Raw genomic sequence first — 23,396 nt, forward strand, 5'->3', positions numbered from 1 at the left:
CACATCACATCACATAAACTGAGACCGCAACCGCTCTTATTTACAAAAGCAATCGAAATAATATCAAGTCATGACTTTATGACATGTTATCTCAAGAGTTTCTTTTCTTTTTCTTTTTCTTTTGTCACGCGGTTGACAACGCGGAAGCAAAACAAAAGGAGTGCGCATGCGCACACCACGGCAAACAGGGCGATGACATCACCCATTCAAAGCAGACACGGAGAGAGAAACAAGCCCGGGCACATTACTGCATTTATGTCGCCTCACACTGACAGCTGCTCCGCTTTACATACCAGCACCGAGACTAGAACATAAACAATAACAACAACACGCGTGGATTGTCAAGACATTTTTTTTTTCCTTTCCCCCCCACTATCGCGGAGTACCTGTGCAGGGGACCAGGGCGACCGCGACTGCTTCGATGACGACTCTGGAGGATGAGCTGACGTCGGCGGCCGCCACGGGGAACGCGACCGAGGTGGAGCGACTCCTCCGGGCAGGGGCGGACGTCAACGCGGCCAACCGGCTCGGTTACACCGCGCTGCAGGTCATCTTTTTGTTGTTGCTTTCCCCCCAACCTGTGCACCTTTCACACACACACACACAAAACAGAATCAATTATAAAAGAAACGGAAACAAAACACATTATTATTATGCCGACTATGCCCTGCTCTATACAACAATAAACACGTAAGGGCTATTTTGTGATTTAAAAAAAAAAGGTTTTACTAATTATTGATTGATTGGTATCATATATCGTCAATGACAGAGCACACCCTCTGTATATAAAGAAGTATACAATTAAAATACAATGAGATCAAATTAAAATATATATATATTTTATCTATAAAATGAAAAGTGCTATTTTCTCATTACTAGAAATGAAATACGATTTCAATAAATTATATGCCAAAGTATTGGTTTGTCCATTCATTTTTAATCGAAATGAATTAAAAGGTTTTTTTTTTTTAAAGTTAGATTTTTGTTTCATCTTCAGCATAAATAACATCCAATCATGAAATGAGCCGCCATACTGTTTAAATAGGAAACATAATGCAGTACATTAGGAACTATAAAATAGATGATGAGTGTTTAAAATGATGGTTTTGTTATTTGCTAACAATTATGTATTTAATCCAGTCAGGTGTTGCCTCGTTTTCCGCTCATCAAACAACCGACTGAATGCCCCAAATAGAACTTTTATGACAAAGTAACAAAGTAGTTACTACAGAAATAAATGACCGTGATGATGGCTGCAAAATTGATTAAAATGAATTTTTGTTTTGTTTTGTTTGTTTCGTTACATTGTCACCATAAATAACACACAGCCATTAAAAGAATCGCCATACATTCTAAAAATTACAATTTATCTTTCAATATTCAATGTTGCGTTGAGGGACAGTTAACAATGACTACAAAAACAAAAAAGGTACAGGTACTTGCGATAGAAATGATCTTGAAGAATGTTGCTAAATCATTGCTTCTACATTTTTAGACGATAGATGATATGATTAAAAACGCAGTTCTTAGGTTCAAGTTATGTTTGGTTGCATTTTCAGCATAAATTAAACAACGCTAAATCAATCACTGTAGTAAAGCGTTTTATTATAGCCGTTTTGTTGTTGTTGTTTTTTTGTTTTTACATTTAGAGAGCATTCATTTTCAATCAAAAGTGATTACAACGCACCCTGTGCAAAAAAAAAAATGCTTCCATGTTTTTGTATGTATTGATTTACCCTCTGGATGCTGAATATTCTTTTAATTGAGATGAAAAGGTCCAAAAATAATGTTTTATAAGGCCTTTTTTTTTTTGTTTGGGTGTTTTTCTTTCCCCTTGCAACTACCTCGGTCCTGCTTTCCCGTCCGAAGGCGATGATGATGGGCAGCACCCCGGTGGCCCAGCTCCTGCTGGCGGCTGGCGGCGACCCGAACGTGGCGGACGCGCGCACCGGGAGCACGCCGCTGCACGACGCGGCCCGGACGGGCTTCGGCGACACCGCGCGGCTGCTGGTCCGCTTCGCCGCTTCCCCGCAGGCCAAGGACCACGCCGACTCTCGGCCCGTGGAAGTGGCCCGGAGACACGGCCACGCCGACGTCGTGGCCTTCCTGGAGACTTTGTGAGGAACAGTTTTTTTTTTTTTTTTTTTTTTACTTTTTTTGAAAGGGGACTGGACTGTCCCGTTGAATTTATTTATTAAAGGGTCAGGCACTAAAGACACTTCTCTGAATCCGGATTAGGTTTATATAGAAAGAAGGTTGGAAATTTCCACCAGACTTTTTTTTTTTTTAATGTTATTTATTTGCATATTTGGACTTTTACTTGAATAACTCAAATCATCAAATTGACTTATGTCGCTAATATAGTCTATAATTGACGGTTATTAAGATTATGGATTTTAAAACACTGTCTCGACAGAGCTACATATTTGAAAAGAACAGCTCATAAACAATTAAAAACCAAGTTGTTAACAACATTTATAAAAAATAAAAAAATAAAAAATAAAATAGTTGTACGTCAATAAAGGACATTTTGATTAAGGTTTTTAAGTAAAATGAGGTTAGTGTGGAACGAAGATAAATGGTGACAGCATGGAGAGTTAAGACGGAAGGGAATCAATAGCACTTTTTGCACAAATCACACACCCTTCCAAATGCCTTTTGATTTTCATTTGTATCATTAACTCTTTTATGGCTCATAAAGTGGCTTTTACCAATCATGTGTGTATTCTGCATCAGCATGTAAGAAATAAAAGTGAATTTCAAATCTGTCCAACATTCACATTTAATAAATCCCTTTAGAGCATGCGAGTGAGTTTCATGTGTTCTACACTTCAGCATCAAAGCATCAAAGACAATCACAGTGTTTATTTACTGTCATATGGCAATAGCTGTTTTCAACAGAGACACTTAAAAAAAAAAATGAAATGAAATTGAAAGAAACAAAATGAAAAATGTGTTTTTAACGATACAGTTGGGGGCATTCACCGAAGTAAAATTTTTTTCAATGGTTGGGGAATTACTTCTAAACTACCTGCTTATATATGTGCGTGTGTGTATTCTTGATACTGCATGCTTTGGAACATATGGTGTTTTTTTGTTTTAAATGTACAGAGAAGCAGCATTACACATTTTTTAGTAAGGATAGAGTTCCAGAGGTGGGGGGGGGACAGGGTCACTAAAAGAAAAAAAAAAGAAAAAATATCCAATAATAACAAGCCAAAAAATATATAAGAAATGGAAATGTGTACAGCGGCACGGTGGACGACCGGTTAGAGTGTCAGTCTCACAGTTCTGAGGACCCGGGTTCAATCCCCGGCCCCGCCTGTGTGGAGTTTGCATGTTCTCCTCGTGCCTCCGGGGGTTTTCTCCGGGCACTCCGGTTTCCTCCCACATCCCAAAAACATGTATTAATTGGAGACTCAAAATTGCCGGTAGGTGTGACTGTGAGTGCTAATGGTTGTTTGTTTGTATGTGCCTTGCGATTGGCTGGTAACCAGTTCAGGGTGTACCCCGCCTCCTGCCCGATGACAGCTGGGATAGGCTCCAGCACGCCCGCGACCCTAGTGAGGAGAAGCGGCTCAGAAAATGGATGCATGGATGGAAATGTGTACAGCATAAAATTATAAAGCATACAAAAATAATATCGAGTGAAAATGTTCAGTTATTTAGTATCTGAGGAAGAAAACTCCTCCCTTGTGGAGATATCAAACCACAAATTGTTGCAGAGACTAAATTAAAATCACTTATGACACTGCGTGGTTTAATTTCCAGTCATCGATGACAAACCCGCAGCTGAGCCGAGCATTCTTTCCTTTTTTTCGGGAGGGGGATCTTCAATGTTTGGGTAACATTACTGCCGACTGAGCCGTCGCCTGCAGGGGAGCAAACAAATGATTATTTATCATCATCGTGTGTGCATTTACAAGAAGGCGGAAAACGTGAAACATTGTTCATTAAAACAATAAAAACTCAAAATTGGAATATTCACCATTCTGTACTCGCAGCAATTGGCCACTTCCACTTGTGCGAGACTATTAGATTAACACATTCACTGCCATTGACGGCTTTAGAAGTCAAATATCCATGTTAATTGGGAAGGATGGCAGTGAATGAGTTAAGTGGATAAATTATGCCTTTATAATTATAATAATGCACAGTTTTGATGGAATATATTTCACAATATGGTTAATAGTGCGGTTTTAGTTTGCAGCGTACAAAACTGACCTGTGTTTTAATATTAGAATACAATATTACAGCCGTATCATCTTGTGTTCATATAATAAATAATTATTTAATTTGATTATTCAACACATTAACTAATACCAAAACACAGTGATTAAAAGCCAGCTCCTTACTTTCAAGGAGGTTATGGTCTGGCTCCAGTCCAACTGGCTGATCTGAGGTATGACGGTCAGCAGGATGCTGCTGGCTTTGTTGGCGTTCTCCTTCATGGTCTTCATCACGTTGTCCACGCAGACCTGCAGAGCGGGAGGACGAATATTGCGCAATCTTTTGAATTTGCGATATATATTACACAAATCACCCCCCCCCCCACACACACACAAATTATAATAATTCCCAGGTGTCTGAAAAACGTCTTGATTAAAACGACTGTGGAGTGTGGAGGAGAAAGGAAAGTCATGAATACATTCAATACTTGGAAATATTTTTTTTCACTTCGTTACTTGTTGGCATGTAGGTCAAGTTGATTCATTTTTTTTTTCTGGCTGTGGCAACTATGCTAGTGACTGCTACCATGTCATATATATATTATATAGTGTTTTGTCTTTACTGTATGTGCCAGTTATCAGAAGCTAAGGCAGAGAGCTCCAAATGTTGCCTTTATCATGAAAGCGCTGCCGTGTAGCCTGCAGGCTTTCACTTGCGAAAAAATAAAATAGCTGAGCTCCGCCCAGGTCGCTGTCAAGTCATGGGTGGAGAAACTCAATGTGAGGATGCTAATACTTAAATTAACTTTTATGTCACAGTAGGGCCAAAATCTGAACAATTTGCTTAAAGGCACCTTTTTATGACACAGGCAGATCAGTTTTTTTAATTTCTGTTTGTATACAAGATATTAAAAAAAAAAATAATAATAATAATGACTTCCATAAAATGTCCCCTTTAACAGCAAGGTGTATATGTGGACATTGTTGTATTGAACGAATACAGTTACCACTAGAGGTCAGTTCTATGTCACAACACCCTCCCCGTCTTTAAATGAAGAGGAAACACCAAAACATATTTTACAGATGTCCCTGCCCACTTGTAGTGTGACTCATTCAAGGACGGCGTGAAACTTGACAAGTCCTCAAAAAGGACTCCCGTGATAGGGAGGGAAAGGTCAGGGGAACAAGCAAATGTGGCCCCTGTGCAATTTGGGTTTTGGTACACTCAAGACCAAAATAACCAAAAACGTACAGTTGAACATTTAAGGTATAAATTTGTCCATTTTCCCACCGAAAAGAATGGAATCTGGCAGCATGCTCGACTTGTGATTCACATGTGCGCCTCACAGTTCCGAGGTTCAGGTTTCGCATCTCTTCCTGTGTGGAGTTTGCATCTTCTCCCTCCCAGTGTGGCTTTTCCTATGGGTACTTCTGGCTTCCTCCCACATTCCAAAAACTTGCATGTTAGCTTCATTGAAGACTCTCAATTGTCCATAGGTGTTTATGGTTGTTTGTCTATAGGTGCCCTGTAATTGGCTGGCAACCACTCATACATCATGTTGTATGTGCATTACACGTCTAACAGTGTCTTTAAAAAAATCACTGAGACACTCCTCTTGTCATTTTTGGCAATGTTTTCACTTGCTCAACACAGAGTGCGTCTGCAATAAATGTCTGGGTGAAACATGAACATGTGTAAACATGGTTCTGGCGAACCTTTTTTGTTGTTGTTGTTTTTCTGGCGGAGCTTCAAGGCAGAAATTTTGCATCGACCTATTTTTGAAGTCGACTTAGTCGAGTTAGTAGATTTTTTCCCCCAGCCATATTGGCGACCATACATATATATTTCTTATTATTGATCCATATTTTAAATCTGTATGAGCCACCCCAGACTCTTATTAATCGTCCCCAGACTCCTATTAACCTCTACCACACTCTTGTAAACATTTTCTTATACTTTTAAACACCTTTTAAACTCTTAATGTACATTTTGTATATTTTCTTGTAATGTTTTTAAAAAAAAAAATTCCGGTTTAATGTTTCAGGCTAGGAAGCGTTTATTTTACCACAAACAAATTGCAGCACACATTCAAAATCCTGCGATACGGCAAATTATGCGTGATATGAATATGAAAAAAACTAAAATAATAATCAGCAATGCACTGAATCTGAAATAGGTGAACCACGACACGATATAGTAGAACACAGTATATCGCTATATAGATTTGCCAGGTGACAAATGTGTCAGCCCCGGCTGTTGTTTGTGTATCATCATATTGAACTTCGTGTGACGCGACAGCAGAAACGGAGTGAGAGGGATTATTTTTATGAGTGCGATGATTCAACGGAGGGATATCAGCGCACCGGTGGCTTCGGAGTGAGCAGCAGGCCGGCGATAACACAGCGGCTGCGCCACGCGTGGGCGACCTTCATTGATTCAAGCCGACTCCGCTTCCAAAGTTCTTGCCGCTGACCTCTTACAGAGCGCTGGCCACATCCTTCCGCCCGCTCCACAGCTTCACAACTACCTCCTGACACCCCCCACCCCACTGCCGCTCCTCTGTCTTCTCAGCTGCCAGCCTCCGGTGCGAGCCCTGCCAGAGGAGGTTGACTCACAATGACTCATAAGCTTCACTGTCTTCATCCTGGCAAACGGCATGAAGCCAAGCCATTGAGTGTGTGACACAAACAAAAGCAGTGAAGGGTGAATTGAGGTCACGGTGCGAGATTCGAGGTTATTCCCCCGCTATCCCCTGCCGGGAACAGCGAAAATCCACGAGTAATTGACAGTTGATATCACCCACAAACGGTTATAATTGCCTATACAAGACTGCGGCAAAGAACTGCCTTTGTCTAAATGAAAACCCTCAAGTCACTGCAACATAGCTCCCTGGCACCAAGATGCAACAAGATGACAGCAAAGCACTATTTGCCTCTAAAAGAAGCTCACCAATTCACTGCAACATGAGGTGTGTCAGAAAAAGTCCAGAAATGATGTCACAAAGGATATATTGTGTTCCCTCACTATATGGCGGTTATGTCCTACCGTTTTATCCCTTTCAAATTTTATTATCAGTTATTGTAATGATTCTTATTATTTTTATGACACTAAATATGTAACTTAAAGCATTGCCTTTCCAATTGTTGAAAGATTTTTGATGGCGGCAGTTTGACTTGGAACAGACTATTTCTAAAGCCATTATTTCCCATGGGAAAGTTTTTTGTTTTCATTTTTTTTTAATTGAAGAAATGGACCTGTCAGTAAAATTACGACTTTTTATCTCAAAGATTTTACCTTTTCTTTAAGAGTATGACTTTTTTTTCCCCTTAAAAACTTATTTCAAAAACGATTTTATAAAATCAAAACACTTTGAAACACTTTCGATGACTTTTTATTTTGAAAAAAATTCAACTTTTCTTTTGGAATTATGACTTTTTAACTGGGAAAAAAAACAATTTTAGTATTAAATGAATTACCCCCCACCCCCCTTGGAAAAAAAAATTGATTTTGTAAGATTATGACTATATTCAGCTCAAAAAAATATTTTCTTGAAAAATATTGCAAACGAATATTTCACGTTTTTGTAAGAACAAACTTTTGTTTGGGTAAATAAGGAAGATTTAAAAATGTATGTCATTCATACAGGTTTGCTAAACTTGCAACTGCTTACAATTAATGTGACAGACAAAACAGATCGTTGTACAGAAAAAGAAAAGTAAAAGTAAGAAGCAGGAGCAGCAAAGACAATCAACAGCACGCCTCTCACAAGCCATAAAAACTCACCGCCTCCTCATGCTCCTTCCAGCAGTCGTAGTCCGTCGCCATGGCGATGCTAGCGTAGCACAACCCCGCCTCCTTGGCGAGCACCACCTCGGGCACCGTGGTCATGTTGATGACGTCGGCGCCCCACTGCCGGAACGTGAGGCTCTCGCCCCGCGAGGAGAAGCGGGGCCCCTCGATGCTCAGCATGGTGCCCCTCGCGTGGCACTTGACGCCTAGCGAGCGTGCTACCTCCACTAGCAGCTGCGAGTGAGCAGGGTTGGAAAAGTTATGTCGGCGTGGAAGGGGACGCATCATTGGACGAGTTTACGTGCGCACCTCTCTGGTCCTGTTGCAGAACGGCTCAGCCATGGGGATGTGACACACACCCGGAGGACTGGTCGGTTGGCCGTCGTAAAGCGTCTGCGCTCTCTTGGTTGTCCTAAAAGCACACAATTTGTTCGTGAACGTTAACTATATTAACCTTGCTTGCAACACAACCGTGCCCATCCCACCCAAAAAAATGCCACTAGATGCCGCCAAAGCACTGGCGAGTAGGAAATTAGTAATTGGTGTCAAGGAGGTATACGAAGTGAACCATCTCGACTGTTTACGATTGTCCTATGTCGGGGAGGAGCCAAGTTTAGCCTGGGTTGTTCATGGAAGTTACGGAGAGTTTTCACTGCAAGTGTAAGTTTTTGCGCTGATCAGTGGCTACTAAAAAGCTCCACAGAGGTCTCGTTATTGCGTGACAATTGCTATTTTTACGCTGCATTTCCTGTACATTTTTCAAAATCTAATAATCTAAGTCTTTTATTTTTAACGGTAATATTGGCAGATGAGTTTGAAATGATAGTAAAGTGTTTTAGGGTCATAGTTTGTGGTATATTTATGATTTAAACTTCTAATATAGGCAATTATAAACATCTTTAGGGGTGGCATCAAGCCTCTTTATTTTTGTTTTTTAGAGAGGATTAGGTCGTACGGTTTACTATACACAAAATTACAGCCACACTATATTAGTGCAAATTTGGCGCTTATTTCGAGTCCAACCCTCCATTTTCTAATGTGGTTGTCCTCATTAGGGTCACGGATGAGTTTGAGCTTATCTGAGCTGACTTTAGGCGAGAAGTGGGGCACACCCTGGACTGGTTCCCAGCCAGGACACTTTTAGACAAACAACCATTCACACTCGCATTGACACACTGAGACGATTGAGAGGCTTCACTGATCCTAACGTGTGTTTTTGACATGTGGGGAAAACGAACACACTAAAGGTTCATTGCTTCTATTTTTGCCCCAGGCCACACCCTTGCAACGGCTTTGGCAATTCTGTTTTGCATAATCCTGTGACCAAACAAGTAAACGGTCATAGAAACATAAAGGTTGTGGCAGATGTCATCATGTCTCGAGCTTCAAAACGAAAGAGGATTCCAGGACAAAATAACCAACGCATCTTCAACATGTCATATGATTCTAAAAGTGTGGGGGAAAAATAAAATAAAAAAAAAAAAAGTAAGCAACTACAATCTGAAAGGTATAGAAGTATTTAAAAGAGCAAGATTTAAAACTTAAGAGATGGAAAAGAGTACAACAGTGAAAGGTATAAAGCTGTGGAACAATCTAAATATAGAAACAATAAAATAAAGCTCAATTAATACATTTAAAAAGCGTATTAAATATAATTTATGAGATGGTTAATTAATATAGCAAGCGGCAAAATAGATAATCATTTGGAAGTTGGGGAGATGCTAAAGGGAAATTTTATTGTGAAATTAAATGTTTTTTCTTTCTGTAAAAAGGCGCGAAAAGCAAGATTTATTCGTCCTCGGCTCCAATTCATTTTAATTTATTTTGTTTTAATTTAAACGTTTATCTAATATGCAATGAAATTAAGTTTTTTTTTTTTCAATAACGCAAATTTAACTTTAGTAATTGAAAAATAGTTACGACACATTTGAAGCACCTTTTAAATCTGTGTTCAAGCTTTCCCAGCATCTGAATTTCATTTACACACAACAAAAATGAGTCTTTCATTATCAGACAAAATCCGTAGAGGAATCTTGTTTAACTTTTTACATACATTACATATAGGTGACTTTCAATAACTTTGAATATCATGGATATTTATTTCAGTAGTTTAAAAAAATGAAACCTATAGATTTACTACACACGTAGTAAACTCTTAACGACTTAGAAAAAAAAATAATAGAAATTGGAGATACTAGGTTGGAATTGGGCTTATGAAAAGTATTTTAAAGTTTCATGAAATTACTGTATACAGTATATATAATACAGTGAGATGGTGCTTCTCAAACTACAGACTTATTTAGAACCTTTAGAAATCTAAAAAGCAACAACAACTAATTGCACGCACACACTATCCAAATTTCAAGTTTGTTTTGACGACAAAATTCAAGAATTTCAAACATCCATGCGAACCGCATTTATGTAACAAGGCAAGACAAATGCGGAAGTGACACAGTAAAAAAAACAAAAAAAGCCACACAAAATAAGCGCACGTAACGTATACGTTCATTTTTCTTTGTGGTACACGAATGAGGAAGAAGATCAGACTAACATTTTCTGAGTTTGTTTGGTCAGCTAATAAAGAGTGCCAAATTCTGTTTAACTTTTATTTTTTAATCCCGTGAGGAAGGTCGTTTTTCCCGCAGGGGTCTCTTCCTTTTCCAGTCATGACTCAAAATTCAGTTCATGCTCAAATACAGTACTGAGCTTCTTCCAGCAGGTCCAACTTGTTCACAAAAAGGAGTTGGATGCTGCCCCCCATTGACTGGGCTGGAAAACGTGAAGCATTTTGTATGGTTACACAAGCTCAAAATGGCGTCTTAAAAATAAATACAAATGAATCTTAACCTGTGGCAAATGGAAGCTAGTCAGTTTAAAACAAAATAATAATAATAAATTAAAAAAAAACAAAAATAAAAAAAAGTCACAGCTGAACTCACAAGTCATACGAGAAATGTGAGACAGACAGGAAAAAGAGTTCCCAAATGTTTAGAGTGTAGTAAAGTTCCTGGCATTCTTCATCTCGCCTAAGGTGGAATGTCAGATTGTTTACATTTTTTTTAAAGGCTCTATGACACTGAAAAAGCATCAGGCAACCAAACTGGACTGTTAACGAATCAGTGCTTGGAGGAAAAAAGAAAAATGTTTAAAAAAATGCATCGAACATGAAGAATTCCTTGCTGTACCACTCAGACACTTGTCACGGTGAATCATGTCCGTGAGATGTGTGGGAACACGCCCGAAATTGTTACAGACCTCCCGTGCAATAATTACAATCACACACGTTGCTCGATTTCTTTTTGTTCCAGTTTCCTATTCCTCAATTGCAATGAATAAAACAACCAGAAATTGCGGTTGTGACAAAGGCGACATCACTGCACATGGTGGCACTGCCCAGATATGCCACAAATTAGGGAACATAGCTCGGTTTTAAAGTCATGCTTCAGTACATACTGGGTACAGTATGGGAACAAAATGCAAAACATGACATGCTTATCCATTAATTGACATTTAAAATGACACAATTAAAAAGATGCATCCAGTAATCACTCGTGAATTCACCTATTCACATTCTTTACTGTGAAGCCTGTCCCCAGTTACTTGCTGAAAAACTCAACTTGCGGTTTAGTGCTCTCGCAAAAGCCCTGAAATGTCACATGATGGCGCCGAAGCCTTATCTAAAAAGGTAAGTAGTACAGTAATTGCACCAAAGTAGTACATTGACGAGCTAGATCTTGACTGAGAGACAGTCTTTGTCAGGGAGGACTGCGTTTAACCTGGGCTGTTAAATAATATAGGTGAATCTTCACCGCATGTGCTTGTACAAGTGCAATTAGAGTGCTTTTTTTTTTTTCCTTTCAAAATCATACCTGTAAAGCCATTTATTTTTAAAGTTAATAGAAGATGGGTTTGAAATTAAAATGTTTTGGGGTCATAGTTTGTAGTATATTTACGGCCACAACGATTAATATAGGCAGTTATTAACATTTGTTTTTGGGGGGTGGGGTGGGGGGGTGCGTCGATCGGGATAGAACCAAATATATTACCAAATATCTACATTAAAATACAAATATGTAGAACTGCTTAAACCTTTTCCACTTAGCAAAGCGCAAGAAATAGTTTGCCGTCTTTTTAGACAAAAAAACAAAAACAAACGCAGACAAGTGTAACGGTTAGTTTGAATTACAGTATGACGCTATAAAACACCAACGGAATTTGCTATTGCTTTGGAACATCAGAGTAACTTTTGGACCCAAGTGGCGATTTGTAGTGGAATGAAAATCCATCCATCCATTTTCTACACCGCTTATCCTGCTCAGTGTTCTGAGCAGCTGGAGCCTATCCCAGCTGACACGCCGGACAGGTCACCAGTCACTCAATCACAGGACAAGAATGGAAAATCAACAATGTGACTTTTGACCTGACCTTACCGGTCAATGAATTGATCTATGAGGATGATGTCGCCAGGCTGGATCTCCTCTCGCAGCGATCCGCACGCCGTGGTGACCAGCAGATGTGTGCAGCCCTCCTCCCTCAGCGCCCAAATGTTGGCCTGGTAGTTGACGTTAGATGGCATGATGGTGTGCTGTCTTCCATGCCTGAAAAGCCCAAGAAGCAGTCACAATGGTTCTCTAAAATAGATCATTTATGCTAGGTATGTACTGATAACCAGGGTTTCAAAGTTTGTTTGGGTTCAGGAAAAATAAAGCAAATGGGGAGCGGACAAAATAAACACTTGTTTTAAAGTCATTTCCATTTGCATCAAAATATTTGTAAATGTTATTTTTCGGCAATAATCGCACATCTTGTGTGTAACCAGTTTACTACCACTCGTGTTATGTAAAAGAATCAGTACTTGCATACAGTTTAGTTGCATTTAACTTTACAATACATTTGCAATTAATCTTTAAGAACTGTTTACAACGTTTTTGTTTTAAAAAAAAGTACTTTTATTTGCAATACATTTTACTTGAATCGTTTTCCCCCATACATTCAAGCATAATGGTCCATATAGATCCAGAGAAAGACACTAGATGGTATTATTACATTTACTCACATTTTGATGCATCTGAAATTCATGGATGGATAGATACTTTATTCATCCCGTGAGGAAAATTAAAATAGATAGATAACATTAATATTATTCTACTATTCTATCAGATAGATGGGTCTTACCTTGCCAGGAGCACACATTCAACGTTTTTTATTTTTCCCAGAATTAAGGCATCTGATGGCTGTCAACAAAAAACAAAATTGATAAACAAACCAAAACAAAAGTGTTCATGTGTCAACGTTGAAATGAGGACAAATTTAACCTTTCCGTACGGCGTGTCAACATAACGTTCGGTTCTTCCCTCCAATATATCCGGATCGTCCAGACCCGAACCGCCGATTATACCAATCTAGGAACATTAAAAACAATTAAAATAAAAAGAAAGAAAACAAAATAAAAACACATTGCATTTATGTGAGATGGTTTGTACTTGGCGTACTTTTACTTTGAAAAGTTAGAGTGACGTAATTTTCCTATCAGTAGTGTCCTCGTGTGAGTGCTATGCTAGCAATGAGGCGTAATTTTGCTCTTACGACTAGAATAAAAAGCACGACTTTGCTCAAATGAAACCAAAACGTGAACTTGTGCCAGCTGCCAGTCTCACGTGAAGCCTCGTGTTTGGCTGTGCTGCTAACCGGCCCGTTTCCGCGTTGAAACACCCGGCGGCTGGTATGCAATTAAACATGGTAAAATTAACTTTTTTTTTTTTTTTTTTTACCTTAACGGGTGCCGAAGAAGACATGACGAGAGTGCCAGATATTGAGAATATTAGAGCAAATTGCGAGTCGAGCAAGTTGAAGCTACTGTACTTAGTGGGGCTGGAGGGGGGAAAAAGAAAATGACATTTCTCTTCCTGTTATACGCGCCCTTCAAAATAAAAGAGAGGCAGCAATCCGGATGTTCCAGGTTGACACTCGCCTTTACTTTTTATTCACCATGTCCTATGATGTAATGTAATGGATTAAATATCTATGCATCTACATCACACAGTACAGTTTATGTATTTGCTTTATTTTAATCTGCTGTCAGGTCAGCATTGAAAATAAGAATGTTGTCAATTGCCTCAACGGGATAAAGGATAAAAACAAACAAAACAGGAGGGCTTGAACCCAGACTTCAGAACTGTGATGTGCTACAAGCACGACCCCACCATGCAGCCCTTGAATCATAATCAATTTCAATGGGTAAATAATTTTATTTACCCATTGAACCCAAATCAAAAATCTCAATCCGATGCGTACGATGTGTGTTGTATGCCTAGTATGGAGGTGGACGCTGGACAACATTAAGTTCTCACATCTGACTTAACACATTTAAATGCTGAAAATATTTTTTAATACAAATACTCCTGCTGATCAATAAGCAACATATGGAAATCATGAGGTGTAGGAAGCTTACCATTACAAAAAGAAATCAATCCCTGAGAACACCTTAGAACTCAAACCCTTTTTTAAAATCAAGTTTAAGAGCAATATCCCTCTCAAGTGACCATCGTTCATCATGGCAATTGCAAATACAGGGGTCCCCGGTTTATGATGGTCCAGTCATAAAAACACAATTACCGCTGTACTACTTGATTGTTGTTGGGGTGTTTTTTTTTTTTTACTGTATTTACAGCCGACGGGTGTTTTTCATACAAATATTTATCTACTCTTGGAGGATTAGTGCATACTTAGACTCTGGCACGTACTGACAAAAATTAAGGTTAGTCGGTGCCATAGGAACAGAACTTCATCGTAAACCGACAGACCAACGTGGCTTTAGCATATAACCAATAATAGACTTTTCCTTCAACTTTTCAACAAGCCACATACGCTGGATTTCGACTAAACCGTAAAGGTTGCTTCATTTTTGCCAAGTACAGGCGGCCCGCGGTTTTATTATATTGACATAGGAAGTTTCAAGGTTATGAACAGCATGCAATGAGCTAGTTTGCACCGCGGCGTGAGAATATATTGTCACGCGGCACAAGAGGAATGCTGAGTTACCGCCCTATTTACTGGTTTTTATTTCGTTTATATTTATGGCCTAGAAGTATTCTGTAATTATGACTTTGCTACTGCGTCAGTGTAAGTTAGACTACGACTTGTTCTGATTTACGTACAAATTCGGGTTATTTCACTGCTGCAGTGGGAATGGAACTCTGTAAACCGAGGACGCCCTGAATGTTTATCGCGAAAGGTGGTGGGGACCTTGGTTTATTAAAACCAAAGTAACTTATCTTTCTTCTTCACTGTCTTGAAAGTATTTGCTCATTAAAACAAAGAGAATTAAGTGAGAGAGGTAAAAATTCAGGTTGAATCTTCCGCTGTAGGAACGGAACTGTGTCTTAACTCGAGGACCCTCAGTTATAGATCTGCTTAAGGGTGAAGAACATAGTTCATGAACATGATGAAGTAAAGAGGTGTTCTGTGTCTGGTGTTGCCACGCCAGCCAGTATCGCATACTGGCTACTGTACGATTAAAAATACTGCAGGCAGGGACGTGAGGGGTAGTTTTTGCTATAAGCTCAAGCCACAAATAGAGTTATTTGGCTCCTCTATGGCGTCGTTAATGGGGGATGGGTCCTTGCTGGAGGTTCCCGCCCGGGTATCATCGGCATGATCGCTGTCACTGTCGATGGTGATCGGTGAATGTTTCTCTGTGCTCCTGTGCCGCCGGCTCTTCTTCTTGTGTTTCTTCTTCTTCTTCTTGTGACGCCTGCTCCGGACACTCTGACTCCTCTCATCTTTCCCGTCTTCGGGTTTCGTCTCTGTGGTGGGGGTGTCGTCTTTGGGGGACGGGGGATTCTCAAGATGTCGGGTTTTGTATTTTCTCTTGCCGCCGGGCTTTTCGTGGTTAGACCGTCTTGTCGACGGCGAGCTCGAGCAAGTCCTGGACTTGGACCTCCGCTTCTCTCGCCGCCGTGATTCCCTGCTCCGACTCCTGGAGCGAGAGCGTCGGTCGGAATGCTTTCGGCCAGCTTGATGGTGGAAGTCGCTCTCTTTCCTTTTGTATTTACTGTCGCTGATCCAGTCTCTGCTGTTGGAGTAGTAATAGTCTCTCTCTCTGATGTGACAGGTAACCGGGCTCCGGCTGTGGCGTCTGCGCTCCGCACTCGACCTTTTCCTCCTGTGCTTTCTGTCGTTCGAGCCGCGTTTCTGGCTGGATCGCTCGCGACCGCCTCTGTCTTTTCTCTCTGATTCGCTTGGTGCCTTGTACACTTTCGACTTCAGAGTACCGTGTCTTTCTTTGGCATCAAAATGATGACAGCGGTCTGCGCCGCTGGGCTCGCTTCTCGGCGACGCTGAAGGATTGTCGCTGTCGAAGCGAACGTGCTGCGGCAAGGGCGGCACTTCTTTAGCGTCGTCGCTCCAGTACTCGTCGGAGGAGAGCTGGACCAACTCGGGAGTTCTCTCGGAGCTCGGCTTGACGAAAGCTACAATGACACAGTCATCGCTCGCTGAAGACAAACACTCATCGACTTGAATGCGTATAGCGTTTCCTTGCGGGGGTGAAGCTTCGATTTCTTGCGCTTCGTCCTCTACGCTGCTATCCGAGTCGGAGTCATGGACTGACTCCCTTCCTGCTCGACTCCGTTCGGCCGTGGTGGAGTACGACGGCCCCGGCGTCTCGTCGTCCCATAGAGAGTGGCTCAGATTGGACGGGGCGTATCCGGGGGTCCTGGGGGGTTCCAAATCCACATCCACATGCTCATCCTCGGAAATCGCTATGACGGATGAGTTGGAGCTGATGTCCGAATTGGAGGAGTGGGCCGAGCCCTCGTACGTGGCGTGCTGGTCGTAGGCTTCCATGTTGAACGGGGACTTGGCGAAGCTTATGAATTCGTGCAGAAAATGCTCCGTGCGGCCCTGCAGAAACGGCCAGAGCTCTTCCTGGATGGCTCTGTCTTCCATGTCCATGCGGGTAATGCGCGACATGATGATGTGCTGGACGATGTTGACCAGGGAGCCATGCGCACCATATAGCACCACAAGCTCTCTTTTTAGCCAAGGGATAAGTCTGTGCAAGCAGGCGGGGTTTTTGCGATAGAACTCGGCCGAGGTGTCCCTAGAACGTCCGCCGTCGCGCACAGCGCGGACCCTCAAACCCTGTCGGTAAAGTTCTCGCCGGAAGTTGACCATTTCTAGCTCTCTGACATTGTGAAACATCCGGCCTTCGCTCGCGGCTCTCCTCTTGGCCGCCATCCTCGTCATCATGCGCCTGATGTAACGAGTCTGCGGCTGCTGGGGAGGATTGGCGGTCGATTCAAATATGACGCCGTTGTCTGGAGGGGGCGAGGTCCTTCCCCACCGCTGCCGATGCATCCCAGTAAGAGTGGTGCGGTACCTAAACCGCACACCGCCAAACATCCCAAATGATCCATTAGTCACTGGCTTCAGGTCATACTGTTTAAAGTCTTGCTCTGATTTTATACTGTGATAAATGGAATTAAACGGCTGCTTGCATAATGGACATTCGGCCTTGTTCTTGGACCACTCGTGAATGCAGCGAAAGCAGAACTTATGCAGACAGATGTCCAGGTAGGCAATGTTGTTAAAGACATCCAAGCAGATCGGACACTTGGAGTCTGGAGACACTTCGGCAGACTTGGCTTCCGGGGTTTTCCTCCTGTCCCTTTTCTGGTTCTGTTGCAGGGCGAGCTTGATTGCAGACATGGTCTGGAACAAAACCAAGTACGGTTAAGATTCTCTCATCACATCAAGGAAAAGAATATCCTGGCTGTCCGATGACAACTTTGTAAGTCCATTTTTACAATGATTAAGACTTAATATTCTCTGCAATATCCTTCATGGACAATAAGATTGGCAACATGACAATATTTCCCCAAAATGACAGTTTGTAAAATGCTGAGCATGGTTGGAATGCCCACTTTAACCTGAGCATAAAGCACAAAGAATTTGAACATCAGATGATGGATTCCAGAGAAGTTTTTTTTTTTTGTGAGGGAAAAAAATGTTTGTTTGAGGAATGTTTTTGTGGTATCGCCTACAGAAAATCAGGTTTATACATTAAAAAAAAAATAAATAAATAAACACCTTTAAATCAGAGTAAAACTGTATTTCGTCCCATCTGCTACTTGGGAAAACCTTTCTCCGATTGGTTGACAAGTTTTGGTTCAAAATATCCACCAGTAGGCTTGTACAAGCCGAAATTCGGCGGAGTTTTTCCGAGTCAACATCAAAATTACTGGGACTTTTCAAACGGCGACATTTGCCCTCAAAACTCGACTTAAATAGCATAAATGGAACATTAAACGTGATAAAAGCAGCATAGGCAGTAGAATAGGTCATGTCCTTTATTAAACAATTGTTTTTTGCGAACGTATTTGCTTACGTGCTCATTCCATGTTTTTTTTTTGTTTTTAACAAAATTTCGCAAAGATTGCCAACACTTCTGAACTGTAACGTTGCTACCTTAACTCGCCAGTTTAATCTGTTTCATGACAGAGCTCGTAACTTAATTTACTAATACTTTATCCTAAATTGTAGTATACTTAGTGGATGCCGTGGCATTCGCTAAGCTCGTTCGTACCTCAAATGTTTTGCTCGCAACACAAAGAAATTGACCAAGCATTACAGCTCGTAACACGGAAAATGTGTAAATTGATGCACTCATAAGTCATGGTACCACTGTACTAAAAAATGAGTAATGCTTCTCTCTCTAATCAGTTTTGCAACACGACTAGTGTATCAGTGACCAGTAGTAATCTTTCATATTATAAAGCAACGCTACCGTTGTCTGCAGAGCAAATTTGGGCCAGATGACATTTGAATTCCATACTATTCTTGGATCCCTGTGGGAGTCCACACCTTTGTCATAACTGTATTTATTTAGCAAATAAATAAATGCCATTGGATGCATTTTACCATATATACTCGGCATGGTTAGGAGTTACATACGAAACCGGTGCACCTTTCCTATTGCTTGTACACCTCACAAGTCGAATGATAATTTTTAACAATTCGAAACGGTATGTTGCCTCAAAGTACATATTTCAAACAATCTTATCACCTGGCCGCTTTCAAGTGATGGTTGTCTGGTTTAAACATTGATGGTATTGGTTAGGGAGTTTGTTATCTAAGTGGGTTAGGCTACAGCTAATGTTAACAAGCTAGGTCGGCTAACTCTCCTCGAGTAGTTAGGTTTTAGATAAAATAAGACATATTTACCTCCGGTTTTCAATAGCGCGTGTAGTTGACTGCAGTAGATCAACACGCCTTCCTGCGTCCCTTATTAGAATCACACTTGTAGTGACATTTGAGGAATTCCCACACACTTCCCGAGCCACGAAGTGTGGCTGAAAGACGTCATTCCATCAGCCGTTGAATGTTGTTTTTCCTCATCCGGGTTGAGTTTCCGACCTTCACAATAATAGCCAGTCACTTCCGCTTTAAGAAAAATAAAAGCACAGTTGGCTTTGATGGGGAAACGATTGGAGTACATTGTACACATCATCATATTACGCCGCACATGATCAGAGGTGGAAATAGTAGAGAAAAATTGTACTCAAGAGTACTGTTTAGTAAAAAGTAAAAATTAGTCCAAGTAAGTAGTAGTAAAAGTTAAAACAAAAAAAAACTACTCAAGTACTGCATGAATTAGAAACTTTATTTTAAAATAACAAAGCAAATTTAACCGCAAAAATGTTCCGAAGTAAACATTTTTTTTTTCTCTACACGCGTGTAACAGCACATAAGGCTCACCAGGCAGAAAAGATAAAAATACAATTCGTGAGTGGAATGTACCTCCAAGTAATTGAGTAAAAAATAGCATTTCTTAACAAAATACTCACATCCAAGTAAAAACAAATGTTGTATTAAAACTACTCTGACAAGATCAATTTATCCAAGTTCCTTAAGTGAATATTATAAGTAGAGGAAATGTAGCATGTCACTGCACACCTGTGCATATTAAAACACAAAATGTTATTATACAATGTTTTATTCTTCATAATTCTTAGACATGTTATGCATATGTTGACCTAAAATGAATTCACTATCAATGATACTTTTTGAAAGTTTTAGGGTCCAGTGCTGCACACTATCTTTTGTAATGATGCTCATTTGAGAAACAGCAAACTTTTGAGGTTTTAGTGGATAGCACATTTGCCTCACTGTCATAAGGTTCTGGGTTTTAATCTGCCTGTGTGGAGTTTGCCTATGTTACACAACAACATCTAAAAACAGACTCACATACATTACATGATTTATAATATTTTAATTGGCTTATTAACAGTTTTTACAAACAAGACTTTTTTTTCATTCAATGATGACCGTGGCTGTCAGGGAGTTCGGGAACAACTTGGCCTGTCTCCAGAATAGTGTCACCCTAAAAAACAAAAACAAAGGATGAACATATATTTATCAAGAGCTGTTTAACACGGAATCAAACCATATAATCCATATTTATGTCCTCATTTAGTCACCAGGGGCGTATTAACTCATTGCAGAGACTTTTGATTTCTTCTCTCATTTTTTGCTGTTGGGAGTCATTTGTTCCCTATTTCTTGTAGGCTTTTTTGCATGTTAAAATATATTTAAAAAAACAAAATATATACACATTCCAAAATATCTATTATTTTATAAATTTAAAAAAATAAACAGAGGCTACGACAAGGTGTTTTTTCCTTTAAAAGTGTATGTTGCCAATATTTCTTTGTGAGACTTTTTTGCATGATAAAATCAATTTTTAAAATGTACACTGTTCCATATTATTATCGTACAAATAACATAATAAAATGAATTGGTGGGGACTTAAATTGGCATTCGGGACTATTGGGAAAAAAAACAACATGATGCCAAATCAGAATTTTCAGATTTTATTTAAAACAAACGAAATATACTACTTATTTTCTTCTGCCAAGAACAGCAATCATACTGCATTTAAAAAAAAACATGAAATATTTCACGATTTTTAGCCCTTGTTCATGGCTGACGCCATTTTGACTTATTGGGCAAAGTTTCTGCGCATGTGCGCATTTGGCAAGCCAGCCGAAGATGGAAACGAGCCTTCGCTGGAGGGGGACAGTGCAGAATGAAAATGGGAGAAAGTTGATCACACACTGGTAGCCAGCGAGCTACCAGTGTGCTGATTTTTCTGTTGCGTTTGTTTGTCTGTATATATTACAATTCTAAGATAACACACATTTCAAGATATTTATTCCTTTTTTATCCAGGATTTTTTTCCTTTAGATTGTCAAACCGGTCAATTTGACCCCCAACCTAACCGGGAGGTTAAGCACAATAAAAATAATATTTTTCAAGATAAAAGCCAGTGCAAAAATGAATAGGTGATACTTACTGGGAAAAGCTTGGGCTTCAATTCTACAATGCTGTATGGCCTTTTCTGTGAGGGACAATAATACAAACAGTAGTTGTTAAAATGTATTTAACTATGGTGTTGCCTTGACGTACGAGTTAAATGTGTTCCATGACCACACTCGTAACTCAAAACATTTGTTGCTCAAATCATCTTTCCCCATTGAAGTGAATGGAAATGACATTAATCCGTTCCAGCCCCTCGGAAAACACACACACAAAAAAATGTTTAGCGTGTTTTTTCAAATAAGAAAAATAGCACTCTACAGTACTGTCGATCCATTTTCTACCGCTTATCCGAGGTCGGGTCGCGGGGCCAGTAGCTTTAGCAGGGACGCCCAGACTTCCCTTTCCCCAGCCACTTCATCCAGCTCTGCCGGGGAGATCCCGAGGCGTTCCCAGGCCAACCGAAAGACGTAGTCTCTCCAGCGTGTCCTGGGTCGTCCCCGGGTTCTCCTCCCGGTGGGACATGCCCGGATCACCTCACCAGGGAGGCGTCAGGGAGACATCCGAATCAGATGCCCCAGCCACCTCATCTGGCTCCTCTCGATGTGGAGGAGCAGCGGCTCTACTCTTAGATCCTCCCGGATGACCGAGCTTCCTAGTTCCATTTGTTTCTTTCTTCCTAGGGGTTTTTGGAGCCGTGCTTTGTCTCGTCCCTCACCTAGGACCTGTTTGCCATGGGTGACCTTACCAGGAGCGTGAAGCCCCAGACAACTTAGTTCCTAGGATCATTGGGACACACAAACCCCTCCACCACGATAAGGTGACGGCTTCCAGGAGGGGTCTACAGTACTGTACTACATAAAAAACACAGTAATAACATTACAACGAAATAGAATGTAAAGAATGAAACATCAGATGATGTAATATGTTATCAGTAATAACATTACAACGAAATAGAATGTAAAGAATGAAACAGATTTCATCAATCATTAGGCTAGCAGCTTTTCACAAGTTGTGTGGTTTGGTTAAAAACGTAATTCTCTGTGTTTTATGTTTTGTTTTACAGGACACTTCAACTGGGAGTGTCAAGTAACAGCTTGAAGCAACCACGTGACCTCTTTTTTGAGGAAATGTTCAACCTGCTGCTTGTGGTGAAGTTCGCCTCTAGCTAAAGGTTTTGCTCACAACTTGCATTCATCCATTTTCTGAGGCGGCTATCCTCACTAGGGTCTCGGGTGTGCTGGCCGCCTACCAGCCAAGCGATAGCTCGTATCGCGAAAAACTGAGAGGCAAGACACCACTGTAATACTCAAATTCCCCCTAACAGGAATAGTACAGACTACTATATATTGTTATATGTGATGCCGAATTATAGCTTCCAACTTACAGCAACATGGTATTTCACGTAGTAGTGGACAACCCAAGCAGGTATCAACAAGCGTGTTAATGTGAAAACGCTCCCTTTGTAGGCTTTGTATGTCTGGAAAGAGAAATATGTTAAGTACAGTTAAACAATATATAGTGCTGTAATACAGCTATCATTAGCAGTCTACGTAAACTGGCGATTGTTACACTGTCATACTAGGTATCATTTCTCCTCTGTATTCATGTTTGTAAGAAAAATGCACAAATCTCTTGACTATGAACGCCCAGCAAGTGTTAGCATCGCTGCTAGCTAGTGTTTGCATTACTCACGTATAGCCTCCACAGGCTCTTGGGCTCCAGAAAACCTGCCCAGAACTTGGCGACGGCGCCGGGAGGTTTGGCCTGTACGACAGGCTCTCTCGGGCTGAGTTCCTGGTCCTTCAGCCACTGCCTTCGGAGCTTGGTGAGCTGCTCGACGCGGAGCTTCTCGTCCGGAGTGTACCCAGACATAATTGTGTATTTAGCCGATTTTGTTCAACAACCTCAGCAATGACACCATGGAGGACGTCGCGTCGGCTTCCCCGAGAGCAACCAAGAGGGAACCGGATGCGGCATCGACTGCTGTACTAGTTGAGTAGCGACCCCTGCTGCACGGAAGGATTACATGCAAAAGAAAAAAACGCTGCCAGTGTCCTTTTCGTTGTACAGTTCGTCTTATTGTAAATTTACTATCATTTTGTATGAACCCCAAG

At 40.7% G+C, this 23,396-nt stretch overlaps 4 protein-coding genes across 6 annotated transcripts; 1 reads left to right on the forward strand and 3 right to left on the reverse strand.

Annotated features, from left to right (window-relative positions):
• The first annotated feature begins 206 nt into the window (after nt 1-206).
• Nucleotides 207-2,855, forward strand: cdkn2a/b (cyclin-dependent kinase inhibitor 2A/B (p15, inhibits CDK4)). The gene is made up of 2 exons (XM_061679934.1): nt 207-547; nt 1,870-2,855. The coding sequence occupies exons 1-2, from the start codon at nt 422-424 to the stop codon at nt 2,119-2,121; spliced, it is 378 nt and encodes a 125-aa protein (XP_061535918.1). The 5' UTR covers nt 207-421; the 3' UTR covers nt 2,122-2,855.
• On the reverse strand, nt 2,765-14,485 carry mtap (methylthioadenosine phosphorylase). Of its 2 annotated transcripts, XM_061679933.1 has the most exons (9): nt 13,731-14,485; nt 13,275-13,361; nt 13,135-13,193; nt 12,390-12,557; nt 8,269-8,371; nt 7,954-8,193; nt 4,356-4,478; nt 3,787-3,872; nt 2,765-3,560 (listed from the first exon to the last, which is right to left on the reverse strand). In XM_061679933.1, the coding sequence occupies exons 1-8, from the start codon at nt 13,752-13,754 to the stop codon at nt 3,834-3,836; spliced, it is 843 nt and encodes a 280-aa protein (XP_061535917.1). In that variant the 5' UTR covers nt 13,755-14,485; the 3' UTR covers nt 2,765-3,560; nt 3,787-3,833. The 2 variants fall into 2 exon arrangements, with proteins under 2 accessions (XP_061535917.1, XP_061535916.1); XM_061679932.1 differs by having other exon boundaries at nt 2,765-3,872.
• Nucleotides 14,486-14,585: 100 nt separating this feature from the next.
• On the reverse strand, nt 14,586-19,337 carry toporsa (topoisomerase I binding, arginine/serine-rich a). The gene is made up of 2 exons (XM_061679931.1): nt 19,186-19,337; nt 14,586-17,673 (listed from the first exon to the last, which is right to left on the reverse strand). Exon 2 carries the CDS (start codon nt 17,668-17,670, stop codon nt 15,514-15,516), a length of 2,157 nt encoding a protein of 718 aa, XP_061535915.1. The 5' UTR covers nt 17,671-17,673; nt 19,186-19,337; the 3' UTR covers nt 14,586-15,513.
• A 344-nt stretch (nt 19,338-19,681) lies between these two features.
• Nucleotides 19,682-23,250, reverse strand: ndufb6 (NADH:ubiquinone oxidoreductase subunit B). 2 transcript variants are annotated; one of them, XM_061679662.1, is made up of 4 exons: nt 22,975-23,250; nt 22,667-22,759; nt 21,317-21,361; nt 19,682-20,344 (listed from the first exon to the last, which is right to left on the reverse strand). In XM_061679662.1, exons 1-4 carry the CDS (start codon nt 23,152-23,154, stop codon nt 20,279-20,281), a joined length of 384 nt encoding a protein of 127 aa, XP_061535646.1. In that variant the 5' UTR covers nt 23,155-23,250; the 3' UTR covers nt 19,682-20,278. The 2 variants fall into 2 exon arrangements, with proteins under 2 accessions (XP_061535646.1, XP_061535647.1); XM_061679663.1 differs by lacking the exons at nt 19,682-20,344; nt 21,317-21,361 and adding an exon at nt 21,370-22,133.
• Between the last annotated feature and the right edge of the window lie 146 nt (nt 23,251-23,396).

This window comes from Phycodurus eques, chromosome 6 (assembly GCF_024500275.1).
Source record: "Phycodurus eques isolate BA_2022a chromosome 6, UOR_Pequ_1.1, whole genome shotgun sequence".
In the NCBI taxonomy this organism is placed as follows: Eukaryota; Metazoa; Chordata; class Actinopteri; order Syngnathiformes; family Syngnathidae; genus Phycodurus; species Phycodurus eques.